The sequence below is a fragment of the Anser cygnoides genome, chromosome 2 (genome assembly GCF_040182565.1).
Source record: "Anser cygnoides isolate HZ-2024a breed goose chromosome 2, Taihu_goose_T2T_genome, whole genome shotgun sequence".
Classification (NCBI taxonomy): domain Eukaryota; kingdom Metazoa; phylum Chordata; class Aves; order Anseriformes; family Anatidae; genus Anser; species Anser cygnoides.
This window is the reverse complement of record NC_089874.1, coordinates 83,250,154-83,269,744: the sequence shown is the minus strand read 5'-3', so window position 1 is coordinate 83,269,744 and position 19,591 is coordinate 83,250,154. Positions and strand designations below refer to the sequence as shown.

Genomic DNA, 19,591 nt, shown 5'->3' with positions numbered 1-19,591 from the left:
TATATCTTTCACAACAGGGATGCATTTTCAAAGAAAGAAGCACGAACTACTAGCAAATGACTTAGTGGCCTGTACAAATAAATAAATAAATAAATAAATCAGAAACTCTTAGGAGAAAATTACAGATTTAAATTTTTTTTTTTGAACAATGTCTTGCCATTACAAATCCTATATTACATGCCACTCACATCACCGCTACAGATTTCAAATTGTTCTGAGCATTTATTATGTATATTTTCAAAGACTATCTGGTACATTAACCATTTACTTTCCTTTAGTGGCATCAATATCCTTGTTATTGGAGTCTTTCTCAATCTTCCTGTTATGCTATGGTAACATCTGCTGGTGGAAAAGTCTCTATTACAGTAAATGACCTTCAAATATCCAAGCAACTTCTAGAGTTAGTTTATCAAGCTGCTTAAAAAAACTAGTTCTAGGAAACACTTTTAGGTGGTGTCAATTTCAAAAAGAAATTCATTAGGATCATAGAAACAAACAAGAGCGGAGGAAGGTCAGCATGTTCCAGCAGAGGAGAAGAATTTATTTCCCAAGTCTCCAACTTACAATAATATGCAGGGTTCCAGAGATTTTTCTGATCAAGTATTAAAATTCCTTCTCTCTAAAATGTGCTGCTTGCAAATGTTTGCATTTTGTACAGGAGCAAGGCCAGAGAACTGGTAGCTGGTGTGGTATGATAGTACTGGAGTTGGGTAAGGGAAATAAAATGAATTTATATCGTGACATCTGATTTTCTCTCTCAGTTAAAAATACGCTATCCTAGACAGGGACATTCAAAGAAAAATGAATGAACAAATAAATAAACAGGTTATGTTTGTAGGTACCCCAGTATGAAATCCAGATTTCTCAGACCTAAAATTCAGAGGTCTGTCTGAATTAGGACAGAAAGGATCAGACACAGGTACATTAGACTGTGTAAAAACAGAAGGAGAAGGAAGCTTCCTTCAGCAGATCCTATGCCAATAAACGAGTATACTGGCCGGAACACAGGAACAAATCTGTCCAGGGAAGGGATATCTGTAACTGGTTATTACACAGTCCCCTGAACCTTTGTTGGACGCAGGGCAGCTGGGCTGGAGAATGGCCTCACTGACTTGCCTTTTCTCAGGCTTTTCTGGCAGCAAGGCTGATGTGTCTTCAAAGGGCTCATTCACACTTCAGCACCTGTGACACTCAAGATGATAAAGAATATTTCCTTTCTCCCCCTCCCGATTAGATACTCCATGTCCATGATGTATTTTGTAGTAAATTATTTCTCAGTCCCCCTGCAAGCTTTGAAAGAGATTGAAAAAGAAGGAAAATAATGTTCTATGCTGCAGAAATGGCAATGGAAACAGCTTTCTTATGTGCCCGGGGGCTCAGCTTATAAAGACTGATTTGGTGCTATCTCCCAGTTTTGTGTGGGGGTGTTTTTTTTTAAAGGAGAGGTGAAGTGGGGGGAGCAGCTCGACAAACTTACCTGAGTTTTCTTTATTTCAAGCATTTCTTGTCAGGACTTACTGAGAAAAAAAAAAAAAGAAAAAAGAAAAAAAAAAAGAAAGAAAAAAATATTTAAAGAGCAAAAGCAGGAAAGGGCCATTTGGCTTATCTTGTTCACTTCCTGAAATCCAAACAAACTTTCAGAAAAGTCTGTATCACACCCTATCCATTCACCCTGTTTCCCTGCACTGAGGATGGGAGAGTCTAGACAAATCTCGGCTTTGGGAAGCCTTTGGAACTTTTTCTGAAAATAAGTTCCAAATATTTTGCATGCAAAGGCTTTGAACATATTGGAGAACACTAGCTGGGAGGTTTTTTTTTCTTTTTGTTTTATTTATTTGTTTTCACTCTAGGCACCGTTGCCAAGAGCGCAGGAGAGATGGGCTGGGAGGTCTGCACCAGCGAGCAATGACTCGCATGACGCGGTTTGGGTGACTTTGCTGGGATACCACTTGCCAGTAGTGACTCAGCCAGCACCACCCGAGGTCCAGCCGCAGCTGGATGTGACAGCCCAAGGGACCCTTCCACGCCTCAGGCGAGCTCCTGCCTTTATACCTCTTGCTCCAGGTGCAGCGGCCTGGTTTTCCAGCCTCTGCCGACCAGGCCTTCCTCTGGCTGTGCCCTGCGGCTCCTTGCTCCCTGTGAAGTTCAGCAGCACGGCTCCTCTTTACGAAGGCAGCTTTCTGGACCCGAGGAGACGTGGGTGTGAGAAGCTGCAGCCCCTTCCTGGTTCCCATGCCTGGTTTGCAACGAGTGGAAGCCAGGGCTACAGCCACATACAGGCACTGCACCCACATAAGGTGTCCAAAAAACTTTGTGTGTCTGGGCTTTGGTTTCTGCTGAACCAGGGTGTGTTTTAACTGGTGCCCGACATTTTCTAGACAGGCGAAAATCTGATTCTTCTTGCAAGTCAGATTAAACAAAAAAAGAAAGAAGAGCAGTGATGCAGATATCCACTGCAATACAGAAGGGAGGAACTTCCTCAGAGCTTACGCCCACCTCCTTTCCATGCTCACTCTGTTGGCCTTCTGCTATGGTGCTGGCTAATAAGTGTATTTTTTTCTTCTCTTGAATCCCATCCTTCACAAATATTCTGTTCTTTCTCATGTGTCCTGATGGAAGAAATGCTCTAGAAATGAGCCCATCTGTCTGGACATCCCAGGAAACACGTCTGTTAATTTTCTGGCATAAAATTGAAGCAGCCAGTGCAGCCTCTTCAGTCTGTGGAGATGTAATTGACAATTCACTGAGATAAGGGATGAAAGTTGGGAACCTTCATCGTAGACTGAACTTCTTAATGTCTTAAGCCTTTCTTGTGAGAACTATAGAATGGGCATGTTCAATCCTAGCTGTTTAAAGTGCTTTATCTAGTCAACCTATTTGCTTAAAAGCAACAAAATTATATATGAGGCTTTCAGAACACTTTTACTACTTGTGTAAACTTCTAAAATTTATTTTAAAAAGTTGGAAAATCCAAATGTTGTATAGCATTTTTGACCAGCTCAGTTGACCATAGAGCAACTAACAACCTTAGGAATGCTGTCAGGAAAAAAATATGGGACGATGCTTCTGAGATAAAATGAAGGATTTAAGAAAAAAATGCCACCAGAAAGATGACATGAAGGAAGTTTTGACTGGTTTCCTGTTAATATGAAAATCAACCCTCATAACACTGGTGTGAGCTCCTGAAGTAGCCCAGTTCCTTCGTTTATCTTATTTAGCAGTGGCTGAATGACTTTGGGAAAAAGCTAACTCACATGCTTTCCTGGAATACAGGTTGAGATTTGGGAAAGTGTGGGAAATTTGTGTAAACGTTTTTCACACACCACAGCACAACTTACATTTAGAACTGGAAGAGAAAAGAGTGGAACCGGGTGGTGAATTGGATTTTGGTGGTTCTATGTTTCTCATATATCCAAAATCAAGGCATTCTGGGGAATTCATAAGGAATCTCTATCTCCGGTGAAACTAGGACCAATTTCTAGTTTGGCCATGCACAGTAACAAATTTGGCTAATCTCCTGTAAGTTTGGATTAAACTGTTAATAAATTAAGCCTAAGCAGCAGCCAAATTTCACAACTTGCAGCTAAAATCTGTAGTTGATTGAAAAACCCTGTAGCCTGAAAGAAAAAGGAATTTTGTGCCAGTTTTATGTTGTTCCTTGGACCGGCACTCAACTGTCTCCTCATGAGAGGCTCGTGAAAACCCAGGGCCCTCCCATGACCTGCCCCGTGCCAGGAGCACGGACCCCCTGGTCCCCTCCCATGGCCCCTCTCCTGGCTCACACATGGCCACTTTTTGCATTAGCAAGCTATAGGGCCCAAGTGGACTATGCCTCATTGCATAAAGAGGAAGACAAATCCAAGGCACTCAGCCAGTTTGTACGGATTAAAGGGCATAAATAGTCATGGAAATGCCTGGAACTTAAATGATTCCTAAGAAGGGGGGAAAAAAAAAAAAAGGCCCCAGTCCATCCTGTAAATGGCAGCATGAGCATAATATCTCAAATGTGTGGTCCTCCTGTTTAAATAGAGAACTTTTGTTGAGTGAAAAATATGGGAGATATTTTTCATAGATTACATCTTGTAATATATATTCATGACAGGAACAGAGATAGGACTATAAAACAGAGCACTCCGGTACAAATTGTGGTCTCCAAAAAAACACATCCCAAAGTATTGCACCCTTCCACCTACCTGGCCAACAGCCCCTTTGGATGCACTACCTTCTGAATTTCCTTCATCTGGTAACAGGTGGTGGGGCAGGGAAATCTCACTGAATACCAGAGAGATGAAGCTGACTTTTGAGAGTTAAAAAAAAGGGGGGAGATGTAGAGAAGGGACAAAAACAGCTTTTGAAGGGTGGCAGAGGCAATTTGCCCCTCTGTATACTGCCACTTTTAATCTTTGAGCCAATTCTGTTGCACATTTATGACCAAGAAAAAAGGTCAAGCTGGCAGAGCCTTAAATTTGGGGTAAAGGGAGGCACTGGTGTTGTGGTTTGCTGTTTACTTTGGTTTCTTTGTTGAGAGGTGGTTTTTTTTTTCTTTCTTTTTTTTTTTTTCCTTTTTCCTCCTAGTCTGAGCTACAGTGATCCATCCATCTCTAAATGTTGACACTTTAACCCAATACAAATCCCCCTGCCTAGCTTTCTGTCTTTTCCATTTTCAGTTCAGATTTCCCTCGTGGACTTGCAATTCACTCTCAGGTCATTAATATCCTTTGCTGGCAAATCCTTCTCGATGTATGAAGTAAGAGCGCCTGCCGACGACTGATCTTCCCTCACCTATTACTTCCAATAAGAAATGCAACCTCAGCTGCCTTTTGACATTTCCAGCTCCTATATTTCTACCCCTATCGTTCGTAGTTGCACAATGGCCACTTTACCTCAGTTATCAAGGCTCTTTATTTTTGCCCACTCTCTGCTGACGTTTGCCTGTAACCTCACTTTTCTGGAGGGGTGGCAGACAGGAGGCAAGGTGGACTCAGGCTGCTGAGCATGGGCTTTTCTAACTATCCAGGATGTGGCGCAAGCCAAGAAAGTTCCCCAGCGCTCTGAAGAAATAAGGACGGGGCGGAAAAAAAAAGAAGCAGCAAGCAAGTCTCAAAACCAATTTAGGCAGAATGAATGGGTCTTTGTTCTCTAGGGCAGGGTTTGCATTTATATTTGCTGTGTTAGCCACGGTCATGATTTAATTGCACATCTTAATGACTTTTGGTGTTTCCCTTAAAGAGCCAGAAGCTGGAATCAAGGGATTCCAGAAGGCTCTCTGCATTCATTCAGAGCAAAAGGTAAACCTTTATTTTTGCAACAAAGAGGAAGAAAATTCTCCCCAAAAGACTCCAAAACCCAAAGGAAAATAAAAAGAAATTGACTTATATTTTATTATTTTTTTAAGAAGTCTCAGCATCTTTAAGCCACTCTCAGGATTTTGGAAGGTGTTGAAGCTTTGATGCTCAAAATTAACAGTGCTGCCTTTACATGGAGTATGCTACTACTCAGGAGTTTGCTCAAGAAATTAAGGCCTCCCTCCATCTGCTTTGCCAGCACTTTTGGTCTGTTCCTTATTCCTTTGGTTCAGGTGGTAGCAGAGAGAGAAGATGCTGCCCATCTCACTGTGGCTGTCTTTCGAGATTGCCCATCGCTCGTGCCTTTGCTGGTTAGGCACCCTGTGATACCTGAACATGAAAGTTGGTGTCAGCACATGCTATACAGCGTGGAGCTTTTCCCATTTAAATGCAAACGCAAGAACACAGGGTTGGGGTTGGCAGAAGAATCAGGCCAGTGTTTGACCTCTCACTGTGCTGGGGTGAGACCCTTCCCCACAAACCAGCACAACCGATGGGCCCCATCCCTGTCTATCCAAATCACCAGTAACATTGCCTTGCCTTCAGAGGTGCTCACCACGGCAGGAAGCAGAGCGCGAGTGGGATTGTGTCCTCCACCTTCTGCTGCCTGATTTTGCCTATTTGTAACAAACTATTTTCTGTAGCCTTCTCCCCTCCTTTACCCATTTTATCCTCAGGATGACTAATAGATTTGTCAATGTCTAGCTGAGCTGCTGGGCTCACATTCATGTCCCCACTTAATCGCCCACTTTTTTCAGGTGACCTAGCCACATTCCCTGCCTGTGTCAGGGACTTGTGCAGACAGCAGGAGCTGCAGCTGGGATAAGCACCAGAGGCTGGAGCTGAAGCTCTTCCACAGAACGTGCTCGCTGGTCCACCAGCCTGCAGCCAAGCTGGCTGTGGACATGAGAAGCTTCATCCCACCCCTGGCTGTTCATCATCTTCCCTCTGCCAGAGCTGCACTTGTGAGTGTTTATTAGCTGCTCTCTGTCAGCATGAACTGGGTTAGCAATGATCTACTGCCTGAGCTCTGTTTTCGCTTGGGAAAGGCTGGGGAGCACTCACAGAAGTGGTGAAGCAGCACACCTGGGTGGCAGGGGCTTGCTGGTGGTAGTGGTGGGTGGTGGCCAGCAGCTGGGAATGCAGCTTGTTTAGACAGGAGAGCAGCGTGTGAGCAGGGCTGGAATGGGAGCAGACTCTGGCCAAGCCACTTTGCACCTCTGTTCTCTTTACAAGCTTGCTTGTCTGCTCGGACTGCAAACTGTGCGGGTGAGGGACTCTCTCAGTCATGAGATGGAAAAGCAAAATGATCTCAGAGCAGGACCCCTGGACATTATCATGCTATGGCAGTAGTAGTAAAGGTGCAAAGCAATTAAGCAATGAAGCAAATGAATTTGTTCTCATTTCTTCTCCAACTTCCATTCAAACATTCTGCTAAACTTTCAAAAGTACTTTTTCCTCACTGGCAAATGTAATACTGCTAGATTTCCTCACTCCTACTAGCATCAATATCGTGAGCTTACAGTGAGCCAGTTTTCCGATTTTTCTTAAGCCTGGATTACTTCCTAGCTCACTGCCATACTTGCTGTGGATATTTTCCTTCCCTTGACCCCCACAAACAGAGCCTTTCTTTATTTATGCAACATTTCCATAACAAGTCTTCACTGTTGATGCCACTTGTTTCTTTGGAATTTAAGCTTTGATCGAGAGGGTATATAGCTCCAGCCACCAGGGACTGGGGTGAAAACCCTTGGACTGACCTGAGACACTGCTGTCATATGGGTTCTGCACCTGGTACACGGAGAGAAGGCAGGGTCACTCGTGGAAAAACAGCATTTATTTTCGGGAGCCCAGGAACTGCCACCTGCACACTGATGTTGTTAGCCAAGTGCCAAAGGAATGCAGGCCTGCTCAAGGACTGGGAACTTGTGTCCTCGCAAGTGGTGAAAGCCAGGCACTGGGAACTTGCAGGTCTTTGCTGTAAGTTATTGACCTGATGACCACCAGCAAGGCTAATGGCAACCAGGAGCATGGAAATGGGCAGATGGGGAATGAATATGAAGGACCCCATTCTTCTATTACACCTGACACTGAGGTGACAGATGATGGCATGCTGTGTTGTATTACGGTGTCTGCAGTTTAAGAATGGCATCAGAAAGCAAACATACGCATATGGAAGAGATACATGAAAATGGTGAAAAAGGGAAAGAGAATTATCTTAAAGAAAAGGTAATGAATGGGCTTGGTCAGTCTAGAAGCACATAAGTGAGGGGAAGATGCTTGCTAGTAGGGATTTGTTCAACCTGGCAAATGTAGGGCAAGACCCAAAGGCTAAAAGGTGAACAAAAGCAGAAGACGTAAGATGTATTTTTTTAAATGTGCTAAAAAAAAAAAAAAAAGTTTAAAAAGCAATTGCGTGAGCATTTATGCCATTTTATGTATTGAACAGCAGACATGGCCATCACAGAAGTCTTCTCAGATCATATAATTTCTGTTTCTACTTCAGTTATGTTTGTTTAGCTTTTACAGAAACAGAGGAAGAGATAACACATGGAACTTGAGACCTCTTTTCTTGTCCTTTTCCTCAGGACAACCATAGGATTTCTGTGCACAGAGTGAAGACAGAATAGGTGTTTTACTACGTAAAGAACCAGCCCTAGTTGTTGCCTAATGCTCTCACATCCCATTCAAGCCAGTAGAAGAGTGGTCGTCATCTCACTCAATGGATTTAATATCTGATAGGATCTCTCTCTCGATGTACAAACCATACGGTGGAGAGCTCTCTATTTATGAGAGGGGTGTGCACGTTTCTTCATGCTTTTCTACTTATGTCAGCTGATTTATATGCAAATCCTAAATCAGATCTGTCTGCTGTTCCTGTTCTGCAGAGGAGCTAAGGTAGCGCTGTGGCTAAAGTGAGAGTGGTATGAAACAGCAGTAAGCAAAAAGCTCTCCTGGCTCCTCCATTTGTTCCCCACATTTGCCTTGGCCAGTCTCCGTGTCGCACAAACCCTCTGATCCCTTTCTGGTATCGTACCTCAAGCACTTCCCTACGTCCTTCTACGTCATGTAAATACAGGCTAAAACCTGTATTTTGTGCAGTGCCTGAAAAAAAAGTGTTCTATCAGTTGGCGGGGTTTGAAAGGCCACCCATCTCCGCATGGAGGGGCTGGCGAGGCGGTCCCTTAGTGGGACTTGGGGGTGCCACAGCACTGCGCACCCCAGCCAGCGTGGGCAGGTCTGGATACAGCTTGACTTTCCAAGGCAGCCCCTCAAGAAAGAGATTGGAGGGACCGTTTTATTGACTAAGAAACAACAATGCTGACCTCTCGCGGCCACAGCAGCCGTTTGCAGCAAGGTGTCTCAAGCGGCATCCTTGCTCAGCATCAGCTGCAGGGCTCTGCCTGGGGCTGCTTGGCCCTAGGGGTTGTACCAGCTCTTCGCCTCTTGAGACGCTCCCCATGGGGACATCACCTTCTCATTGCTCTCAGCTCCACCCCAGTGGTGCTGGCTGGCTGCTGATTTTGACCACAGCTCAGGAAGGCATCCACGGTCAGGATCCATCTCGCTGATATGCCGGGAAATCAAGCTAGCTGCACGCTTGCACACTGAACAGTGACCAGACTGAAGGACAGTGACCATAACACATTTCAGTGAGGAAAGACCCTGCCATGTATTTCTAAGCCATCTCCAGCCTCTGAGCCCACACAGTCCAAAATGGGATTGGTATAGTTAAGGAATTTGCTCTGCTGCAAGTGAGTTGTCTTGGTATCCTCTCTGCGGACTCACTTTTGCTTCTGAAGGACCAAGATCACCCTTGAACATCATTTGCCATGACCTGTTTTCAGTGGTCAGATGTCGCACCTACATATGTTATGGAGATAGCCAAAGAAGAGGTTACAAAACCATGACTGGACACTTAAAGCAAAGAGGGGAGGTGCATTTAAGTTAGCTGGTGAGGGGTGGGTGAGTCTGGAAAAGGACAAGGTTCACTTCCCTTCCTCTTTCTGATCTGGATAAGAATCAGTTATGCCCTGAAGATTGCTTCACATCTGATTTTTGGTGGCAGTGAGCATGTTCCTCGTGTACCCAGTGGGGACGGGTGCAGGTCGGGAGGCTTTGGGCTGGGCAGCTCAGCACCTGAGGATAAAATAGAAGCACAGCAGAGGCAGGAGCAGCACTGAGGGGAAGACAGTCCACATGCTCCCTGGTTCACACCAGCGCTATTTGGCTTGCGTTTATTTCCTTATAACTGCTTGCGGTATTCAAGGGCGGAAAGTAACCTGCTTCTGATCTTAGGATGTCAAAGGTTGTTTCTGTGTGATTTTTTACATGACTGTATGCACTGCACTGGCTGCCAGGGCTTCCACTGGTTTGTTTCCTGATCTAAAGAGGGAGAGAAGCACTCTGCACGTCCAGCCCTGAGATAACATCACCTGGAGCTGTGAGCACTGGGTCCTCGTGTCCTCACCTCTCACCAAAGTCACCGAGAGCCAAGGGACCCACAACTCCCTGAGTACATGATGGATTAGCTCCCAAATGAATACCTGCCATGGGCAAGAAAAGTGCGTCACCCTTGGTGAAGTGATCTTTTTTTTTTTTTTTTTTTCCCCCCTTCCCTTCTCTTTGGATGAGGAGTCTTCAAGAGAGGAATTTGGAAATCTCCAGTCCCTTTCCAAAACCTTTCATTAAAACAGCCCATAAAAGCAGTCTCTGGAAACTTTAGGAGGCCTTTAAGAAAAAAAAAAAATAAAAAAAATTAAAATTAAAATTCGTTTTTATTGAACAAATGGGCAGGACTGAAAATATTCAGAAAATTAAAATTAATTTGAAAATAATTAAAACTAAGAGAAGCTTAGTGTATGTTTCCAAGTCCTGGGTAATATTAAAGTAGCATTAAAAAATTGCAAAAGAAATTTACTGTGAGCAGGTGTTTGAAATAATTGGGGGAGAAAAAGGGTTGACTATTAATTAATGAAGAATTATGAATGTCCCTTGTTGGACTTTTTTCCTGTAGTCAACATACTTTTAACCACATGCACCTAGCGAACACATTTTAAAAGTGTGGAGTTGCTTTACAGACACATATAGGGAGCCGAGTGTTATTTTATCCACATTATTTTATTTTTGCCAGTGGCATGTATTTAGCAGGAGCTGTTGAGATGACTGAGGTACTATGGCAAAGTCTTCCTCATCAGCTATAAAGCCCAGATGCTAATATTTTCAAGGAAAAAAAAATTCCTACATGAGGGTTAAAGGCATTTAAAACTAAAAAAAAACAGTGACTGGCTTCAGAAAAGCAAATGAAGAGCAAACATGGGTGCAGCACCTCAATAAGTCCAAATAACACCATGTCACAGATAACATTAAGGACTGTTAGAAGACTTTCTCAGGAGAAAGGGAAGACAGAGCCTTTGTGCAAAGGCTACACAGCCCACTGACTTGGAAGAGCAACCTCTCATCTCCTTGCATAGGACACACACCGAGAAAGAGGCTACCCAGCAGAGCTCTGTTGAAAGGATTGCTGGTCTCAGGGCTGCATTGAGCTGGTGCTAAGAGGCAGCATCTGCATGTTCTACACTCAGCTCTCAGAAAATTGTTTCCTGGGCTCTTCGCTCCCTCCAGCCCCAGGATCTACCAGCTGGGTTGTGCTGGCTTTGCTCCGTGTTAGCAAGGATTGTGGCGCTCCCCCAGGGATGGGGGTAACTTTTTGGTCAATTTAACTTATAGATTAACCAGGGGGTGTCCTGTTGCATGCTTAGATCTTATACCTGGAAAGCTTGGAATTAAGTGTGACTTCTACTGTAAGAAATCAAAGCCGGTTCTCAGATCCTCAAGCATTGTAAATGTCTCAAGTGTTGCAACCAGAGTTGTGCATAAACCATGGAGGAAAAGCGCTGCCCACTGAATATAGCCGAGTGCCAGTGAGAGATTGCTTCCTGCTTCCTCATCCTATAACATTTTTCTACTTTTCTTGCTTTTTTTTTTTTTTTTTAATTAGAAAGTCCAATTTGAGGTTAATTTAACACTGCAGGAAACATTCCTTTTGATTTCAGGTTGTTTTATTAGTTGGTGATCTCCTACATGGGTTAAGTATGTTCCTCAGACAGCAATACTGAATAACTAGCCAACAGTCCAAAGTGTAACTGTTTAGGGATAAAAGACTGGCACCAGCTGCATTGAATGAATGAGCACTAGAAATATCAGCAATTTCTTCTTTCCTCTCCACTGATCTGATCTGAGGATGTGCAGCAAGATTTCGTCCAAGGGTACGCCAAGCCCTAGTGATTTGCAGAGAGAGCAGTGGCTTTGCTACAAGGGGTGAGTAGAAACTGTAAGCCTGAGCAGACCTTTGGCTTAGGTATCTGCATTTGTTTCAATGGAAATTACTCTTCCTTTATGTACCTAGAGACCTTCATAGCTAGTACCTGGCAAAAAGTCACTGTTTCTTTCTATTGCTTACTAGCATAAATGACAGGCACATTAAATACAATAAACAAAAACGATGGAGTAAACAAAATCAGCATTTATTCCTGTCATCTGTTTACAAGGTTGCTTTATGTTTTTCATGAAAGAACACGTACGGGAGATATATGAGTTAATCTACAAAACCAGATGTGCAACGAAAATGATATGGTACATGAAAATCCACATGCTTTGTGATTTAGTTCTCATATGCCTGTTGTCTAAGAGAAGTTGCTGTGGGGTACACAAACATTAGTTCTGCCACACCAAAATGTGATTGCTAACTCTACTGACAGAGCTAAACAACATATTTACAAAGCATTATATCTACCAGTCTTCATCTAATACTTGAAACAGGTAGTTAGTTGTTCAGCTATTAAGCCTTCATGGAAGGTGAAAGAGTCTAATGTCCCTAAATGGATTCATGCAGTGTTTAGTTTTATTCACAGGAGACATGAGGACAAGTATATATCGGTGACACCGGAAGTAGTATGTGAAATTGCAGCATCCTCCTTGAAAGCAGGAAGGAGTTTGGAGCATTGGTGCTCATTCATCACCACTGCAGTCTTGACACTAAGCAGAATTACAATCCTTATCCCATATTAAGACACCACAAGCTAAGAAATGCTCTGCTTACTGGTGAGGCCAGGGGAAGGGGATGGGAAGTTTTCAGATCCCCATCAGTGGAGAAAAGCAGAACACTTGCTGGCAGGGGCCATTTTGCTGAAAAAGGCTGCCAGTAATTTGTAATGTCAGCACTGAACTGAAGATCTAAAGTATCTTGACTCTTACTACAGCAATTTAACCACTGCAGAAAAATATATCTTCACTGAACTACTTCAACTGCTAAAAAAGTAAGGTTCTTTTTATTTTAACTGCTGAAGACTAGGGCAAAGTAGGTTTTTAAAATTTATTTATATATATATATATTTTTTTTTTTTGGTGAGGAGGGGAGATTAAACTGGGGTCTTGTGCTACTTGCATCTCAAAATGTGGTTTAAGGTTTTAAGTTTTTTTTCAGCTTCTGACATTAGAGGAATATGGAAAAGAAATTAAAAAGTAGCTTCTGTTGTAATCTCCAGACCAGATTATCACAGATTGCCAGCTGCTTAGTCTATGAGGGTACTCAGGGGAGTGACCAGCTTCAGGTTTACACAAATATGGATATGATAGTATGGAAATATTTCTGTGGTAGAGGTTTTTACCCATTTCATAGCCTCCAGGTTGTTCAACACGTAAAGAGTTGGAAAGCCACTAGCATCCCACCTTGAATGAAACAAATTTGCATATAACTCTGATGATAATGTTAGACTACTCTAGTAAAACCTGAGCAAAACTCAGAGGTTTTATCTAGCTGGATCTCTCTGCTGTATCTATAGAATTAGGAATAACAGCATCCTAAATCTTTTAAGTGCCGGACAAATGAAGTTGAACTTCCCTAAGTAAAGTTACCTCCAAGACCATGGGAGAACTTGGCAGTCAGAGAGTGTCTTCAGCTCCCTGTGAATTCCCACAGGTCATTCCTGCAGAAGGGTTGCTGTGTAATATAATTGTTAAAGCTGCCTGTGTGAACAGAAAATTCTTTTCCTTTCTGCAGCCTAGCAGAGAGTCTGTATGCAAACTTGGGGTCAAGTCATCGCCCGGTATAAATCACTGTGTTCCAATGGTATGACCTCTAATTTTCATGTCTGGAAGAATACAATGGCATACACAGAACAAATACTTCATCTTGGCACTTTATCTCTTCTACCACAACTGATGTTTCCAGATCACTCTGTTCCCTTATGATTCTTGCAGAACCTGCAGCCACCTCTGACTGTCTGTGGTTATAGAGCTGAATGGAGTAACTACAGCTAAAGTAAAGTGCCCTTCACACCTAAACCCGCTCTCAAGCACGGTAATTCACAGTTTCCAAATAAAGTCTCTAAAACCAATATGCAACAAAAATGAACAATAAGCAAACTCACATAGATGCAGTTGACTTATTAGAACTTAACCGACTTATTATTACCTAGTAGAAAATAAATAGTGATGTGTCAAAACAATAACTTAATATAGCAGTCTTTAGTTATTAGTCATTATAGAATATATTTAAGGAAAACAATCAACAACAAACTTAAACACACACAGAACAGCATGCTGCTCAAAGTGCGATGAGACAGAATTAGGAAGGCACTAAAAGGGAGCTGTGTCAAGTATTATTTAACTAAACTGCAACAGTCAGCAAAGATACAAACAAGCATCTCTGGAGACACTTTTCTCAGGCACACCACTATACATGGTAGTGATAATTATGCAGCAGTGTAATTTTTTTACCCTTAATAGCACTTATGTTCGTGGTAATGCATATGCCTCCCTTTTGTCTCAGTGCTGCAAATCTAGTCTTTGGGGCAATAGCAAGAAGTACGCTTGGGATTTTTCCTCCTCAGCTGGATACCTGTAGTCCTGTGCTTGTGCCAGACATCAGTCACTGTAGACACTCGTGCAGTCAAACCCCCTCCAACTGTCTCATCCCTGCTTCACCCCTCGTTACAGGAGCAGTGGGGCACTTTACAGATGAGACTCAAGAATGTGACCATCATTATCCATGTTAGTGACAATGGAATTTAAATCCCTCGAAAATATTAGCACCCTGCCCAGTTGCACAAGCAAGGAAGTAGAGAGGTACCCTCTCCTTGACTCATGCCTTTTGAAAGGGCCTTCCCTCTCAAAGCAAGTGAAATATGTCCACCCTCCCTAGTAATTTGTGTGTGTGTGTTTCTGACAGAGAGCTGTACAGATGATCTCTGTGGCTGTAAGAGGCCACGTTCCCCAGTAGACTCCTGGAGTATCAGTGCCTGACTCAGTGCAACGCACCCTAACATGTGGCTGATCCTTATGGCATGAAGCTCTGCATCACAACTCAGCTGCACAGATCTACAAATGATAAATTCTCTTAGTTTAACTGATCAACAAACCAGATAAGACTATAGTCACACTGTTATTTTAGTATAGTTTTAGTATATTTAGTATAGTTACTAAGAGTCAAAATGACATGCAATTATTCATACTCATGTAAATGTCCACCACAGGAAAAACAAAACTCAAACCTACAATACTGGCACTGAAGTGCACGATGAGATCTAGTCATTCCAAAGTTAGCCTGCTGTATGTTAGTATGATCATTGAGTTGTTTACTGCACAAAAAGCTAACTGTTCTGAAGGTAGTCAGATAGGAGTGGGAATTCCAGCCCTAACAGAAAGGTAGCTTCTCTGTTTATTTTGCACATGGAAACTTGAATGGTGGCTAAAAATAAGCAAACTAGTTTCTATCTCAAGGTCATATTCTGGTTTTCTTGCATTGAGGCTGCTCAAGAGCAACTTTCCCAAAGAGACTTCCATTTCTGCTAGTCAACATTTACTTCAGTTAAGACTACAGATAAGGATTTTGAGGTGGCAGTGCTCTACATGGTATCATAGTTACATGGTAAACCATTGTGTGATTGTAGTAATGGTTCTCATCTATTTGCAACAACTATTACAACACGTCAGTATTTCTTAGATTTCACAGCTGTAAAAAGCCCTGCTTGTTTACAGAAGCAGTCTCAATAGATCTACTACAATGGCGTTAAAGCATTGGATCAAACTGGCTCTAGAGAATGTCATGATGTGATGTCCCATTAATGGGCCCCTTTTATTTCATATATGAGTGCTATTCAGAAAGGACAAAGGTATGAAAACAATGCATTGGGTAGTGATGAATAATGCTGTTGAGTTTTGTCTTTATGTTGATCCCCTTTAATAAAAGACATAATTCAAATATAAATATGTATGAAATGTATAGATAAATATATAGATAATACTATGTTAATATGTAGTTTGATCAGAACTGGATTAATCAAAGAAAACCTAAAGGCACTGCGATACGTGAGCATCACGGAATAAAATACTTGCTATATTTTGCATGTATGTAGTTCTGAAACCAAGCAGTCAGAAAGCCATATACAGCAGGGAATAATTCTTATTATTTTAACCTCGCAGCCCAGGCAAGTAAGATTCAGATTCACTTAATGAAGAGCCATACTCAAACAATATCAGGTAAAGAATTCCGTTGTTTTGATTCCCATTTTTTCCTTACTTAGGAGTCAGAAGGACTTGGTAGCAATATAAGAAATGAAAACTAGAAAAACAGAGGTTATAAGGAGCAGCTATGAGTTACACTTGCATAGCGGAGAAAAGATCCTGCATGGATATGAGTGAATAGTGCCTTGTTTTCTTTCTTGTTGAATGAATCCAAGTGTATTTAAAATGAACAGCAATTCATCAGGCTAAACAAATCCTAAAATGTATCATGGTTGCAGCAAATTCACCTACCTGCAAGGAAAGCCTAATTTCTCACTTCCATTGGTAGTACATTATCATGGCTTTAACTTTCATTGAGCTAATCCTTAGCTCATTTTAGGATGACAGGAAAAACAAACTTCAAATCTACATAATGCAGCTTTAAATTGGCTCTTTGTTTGTTTGTTTGTTTGTTTTTCCTATGATTTGATTCCAGGGTCAAATCATTTTTGGCTACACATATAACACAGTGCCAATTTGCCTTCTGGCTGAGGAGAAACAGTCAATTTAACCTGATAATTTGAATCCTAACAAGCTTTGATAACTAAATGACCCTCATGAAGGCAAGTTAGAGAAAAGATTGTTGTGAAACCAAGCAAATGTAGCACTCCCAGACATGGAGAACATGGTGCTCTAGAAGAGACACCTTCCTCAAACTGGAGAAATACTTTCCTTCTTTTGAAAGCTGAATATAGAAGCAGCAGCTCAGCAATGCTGGGATTTATCCTGCAGCTAAAATGCTGTTGGTCCATTTAGTAAAAGACTCGGTCATGGCAGGGGGGTAAAGCACCAAGACTGCTGATATTTTCAAATCTCTTAGCAGCAGTAACCACACAGCAGCTTTTCTACAAAACAAACAAAACAAGAATCCAGTTAATTCAGCAGTGTGCTTTTTTATTTGGTTACGCGTTCTAGGACAACCACATGGTGGTTTCTTTGTGCATAAGGAAAAGAAAGCAGTGCTGAAGCTTCTTGCTTACAAAGGGTTCTTGCAGCCACCTTATTAAAAGACACCTTTAAAAGACAAAGCTTCTTTGTTAAGTGGAGAAAAGGTCCTGGAGGTCTCCCTTGAAATGTAGCTACTCTGCTTTTTTGCCACTCTTGTCATACAGATCCCAGCACGGAAAGGGAGGGTGTAAACCTCTCCATTTATTTGTGTTACCGCTGCAAGCATTTATGATGCCAGGCCTAAATCAGCTGGCACTTGAGTGTATTATTTTGGGTTAAATGTGGTAACCACACTACTTGCCTGATAAAAATAGCTAAAGGGATTCTTTAAAAACAAAGTAGTGCTATGACTTTAGATCCTCTCATTAAGTAAACTCAAACTCCAAATAGAAAAACACACACAGAGGAAATAACACTGCAAAAGCCAAAACCAGGTTTTCCTGCAGGTTAGATCATGGGTAAGTTATGACTTTACAAAACTATAAAAGGTTTATTTAAAAATAATTTTGACTACCATTGGACAGACAATTTATCTCAAAGATGATCTTGGTTGCAATAGTAATCTGTGTAATACAGTGCTTCCTGGTTTAAAGCAGGAGAGTTTTCAGCATTTGGTTGCTGTGCAGACAGTAGCTTGAAACGGCAAACACAGATTAAACAACCAGGAAAATCTGTTTTGAAATCTACTATGTAGAAGTGCACCAGTGATTGGACCAAAGCTTCGTGTAACATGTCCCCGCACCACCGAAGCTGGGATGAATGCTGAGGATCACAGAGAGCTATTCATTCCCAGTGGATTCCCACTGCAGAAGGTGGTGCTGGGACTTTATGTATCAGGAAGTTATGTGGCTTCACAGGGCAAGCAGGAGATAAGAACAGAACCTTAGCCTTCACTGACCTCCAGTGTACCATGGAAAGGCAGCTTCACATACTTAAGAGAGCTCATTTAAAGATAAATAACTTGTGTGGGACTACACCACACTCATAAAATCTGTGCTAATCCTATGCTTAGTCAAAAATTTCAACCACTCACAATAACCTGTCTTTTTTAGATGTTTCTGGACAAAACCCGTTGCAAGTAAAACCCACCACATCTCCTGCCCTATCAAGCAGATGGTGGATGGTGACAGCACTAAAAACTTGCAGGCGGTGAGAAGTGGACCACTTTTATTTTGGTGTCCTGGTTGTTACGCATGATGCATGATTAAAAGGAAGTGGTTTTACAGTGTGTGTGTTCTCAGCTTTGTTCACATCTTGACCCTCCACTGAGTCTTGTCCAGAGATGCCCCCAGAACCTCTGAGTGGTTCCCATGGTCCTTCAAGAGAGGCCCCACCTTCTGTGGTAGTTTGTAAAAGGGGCTGTGGGAATTGGTGTGCTGGTTTATGGAGATGTTGCGCTGCCTGAGGTAGCCGGATTTCGAAGTGGCTGAGTGAGCATGCTTTGGTCAAAGACCAGAGACACAACATGAGAGCAGACTTTGCCTCTTCCTGGCCACCCTGGGGGAAGCAGCCAAGCCAGCCTGAGAACCACGAATGAAGAGTTTGTTGATGAAAAGGCAAGGACAGGGAGCCAGGAAAAAAAAAAAAAAAAAAAAAAGGTCAGAGAGATGCTGTCGAGATTGTTCTGACCGCTACACACTGAAAGAGCAGAGAAGTGCCCTGTCAGAATCGGGTCCTCTAAAGTGTGGAGCAGCTTCTTTTAGGGGACACCTCACTTTTCTTTCAGTACAGTTACTGGAACTGCCCTAAGGGTCTGGCCCGGGCTTTTGCTAAAAAGTAATTACTTTTCATATTTCTAGCCCTTTAAAACCATACTCCTAACCACAGCATGAAAACCTGAAAGCTTTCAACACTGAGAAGTTATTGGGTGAAATCCTGCCCCATGAGAGTCAGGGGGAGCATAACCATTCCCTCTAAAATGGCCAGGGTTTGCAGCACATATGGCTTCGTATATATGAGGGGGTTTGTATGTTGCTGTGACTTGGTATAAGTGATAGGGCCAGCTTACATTTTGAATGCATTCCAAACAACAGTGAGGATGGTAGTGGTGAATATATTTTGGCCTGTACAGTTAGGACTGTGCAAGGTTTTTGGCCTCCCACTGATCCCTTACACACAGGGGCTATGGTATTTATGTCTGAAGAAAAACTCAGGACCCCATACAAACCTTCTGTTTGGCAGCTCTTTCAGAGAGATTATGGAGCCGAGGGTGCTTGGGACACACAGGTGCCTTTAGCCTTCTTCTAGTGAAAAACAAACAAAAAAGATAGTGAAAGATAGTTGCCATTATTGGAGCATTAATTGAAGATCAGTCCCATCTTACCTCTAGTTAGGGTATTGGCAGAACACTGCAGCATCAGCATGTTTAGTGAAGCTAGTTTAGAAAGTGCAAGAGGTACAAACAGAAAAATACCAGAGGAGGAGCCACAAGGATAAAATGAGTTGCGAGGTTTCTATGAGGATAGGGTTTCCCCAGAAAAAAATTGCTGATAGGAAGCAGCGTACCAGCTGAGCAGCCTGTACCTTTGCAGCATTTACAAAGCCAGCCTGTTCTCCAGCCTGCAGCAATCAGAGCTTCACTGGAGCCAAACTAAAGGGGTTGAATGCTACCCTATGAAATCCTCTACAGTAGGTGAAAAACTCTCTTATTTTTACTGTGTATGCTCATTTATAAATCTAATAATCTTATGGTCATTGTTGTACTTGGAGATTATCAAGAAAATTAAGTTTCA

At 42.4% G+C, this 19,591-nt stretch overlaps 1 protein-coding gene across 7 annotated transcripts in view; it reads right to left on the bottom strand.

The window, feature by feature from the left end:
• Nucleotides 1–11,851: 11,851 nt before the first annotated feature.
• Nucleotides 11,852–19,591, bottom strand: part of MYLK4 (myosin light chain kinase family member 4) — an 82,065-nt gene continuing 74,325 nt past the window's right edge. For 4 of the 7 annotated variants that reach the window (XM_066992539.1, XM_066992535.1, XM_066992540.1 and 1 more), the window contains 2 exons: nt 19,027–19,102; nt 11,852–16,756 (listed from right to left, as the gene is read on the bottom strand). In XM_066992539.1, coding sequence (XP_066848640.1) covers nt 19,055–19,102 — 48 coding nt within the window. In that variant the 3' untranslated portion in view covers nt 11,852–16,756; nt 19,027–19,054. Of the gene's footprint in view, nt 16,757–16,779; nt 18,380–19,026; nt 19,103–19,591 lie in introns of those variants that run through there. The other 3 variants (XM_066992537.1, XM_066992536.1, XM_066992538.1) reach the window with 3 other exon arrangements.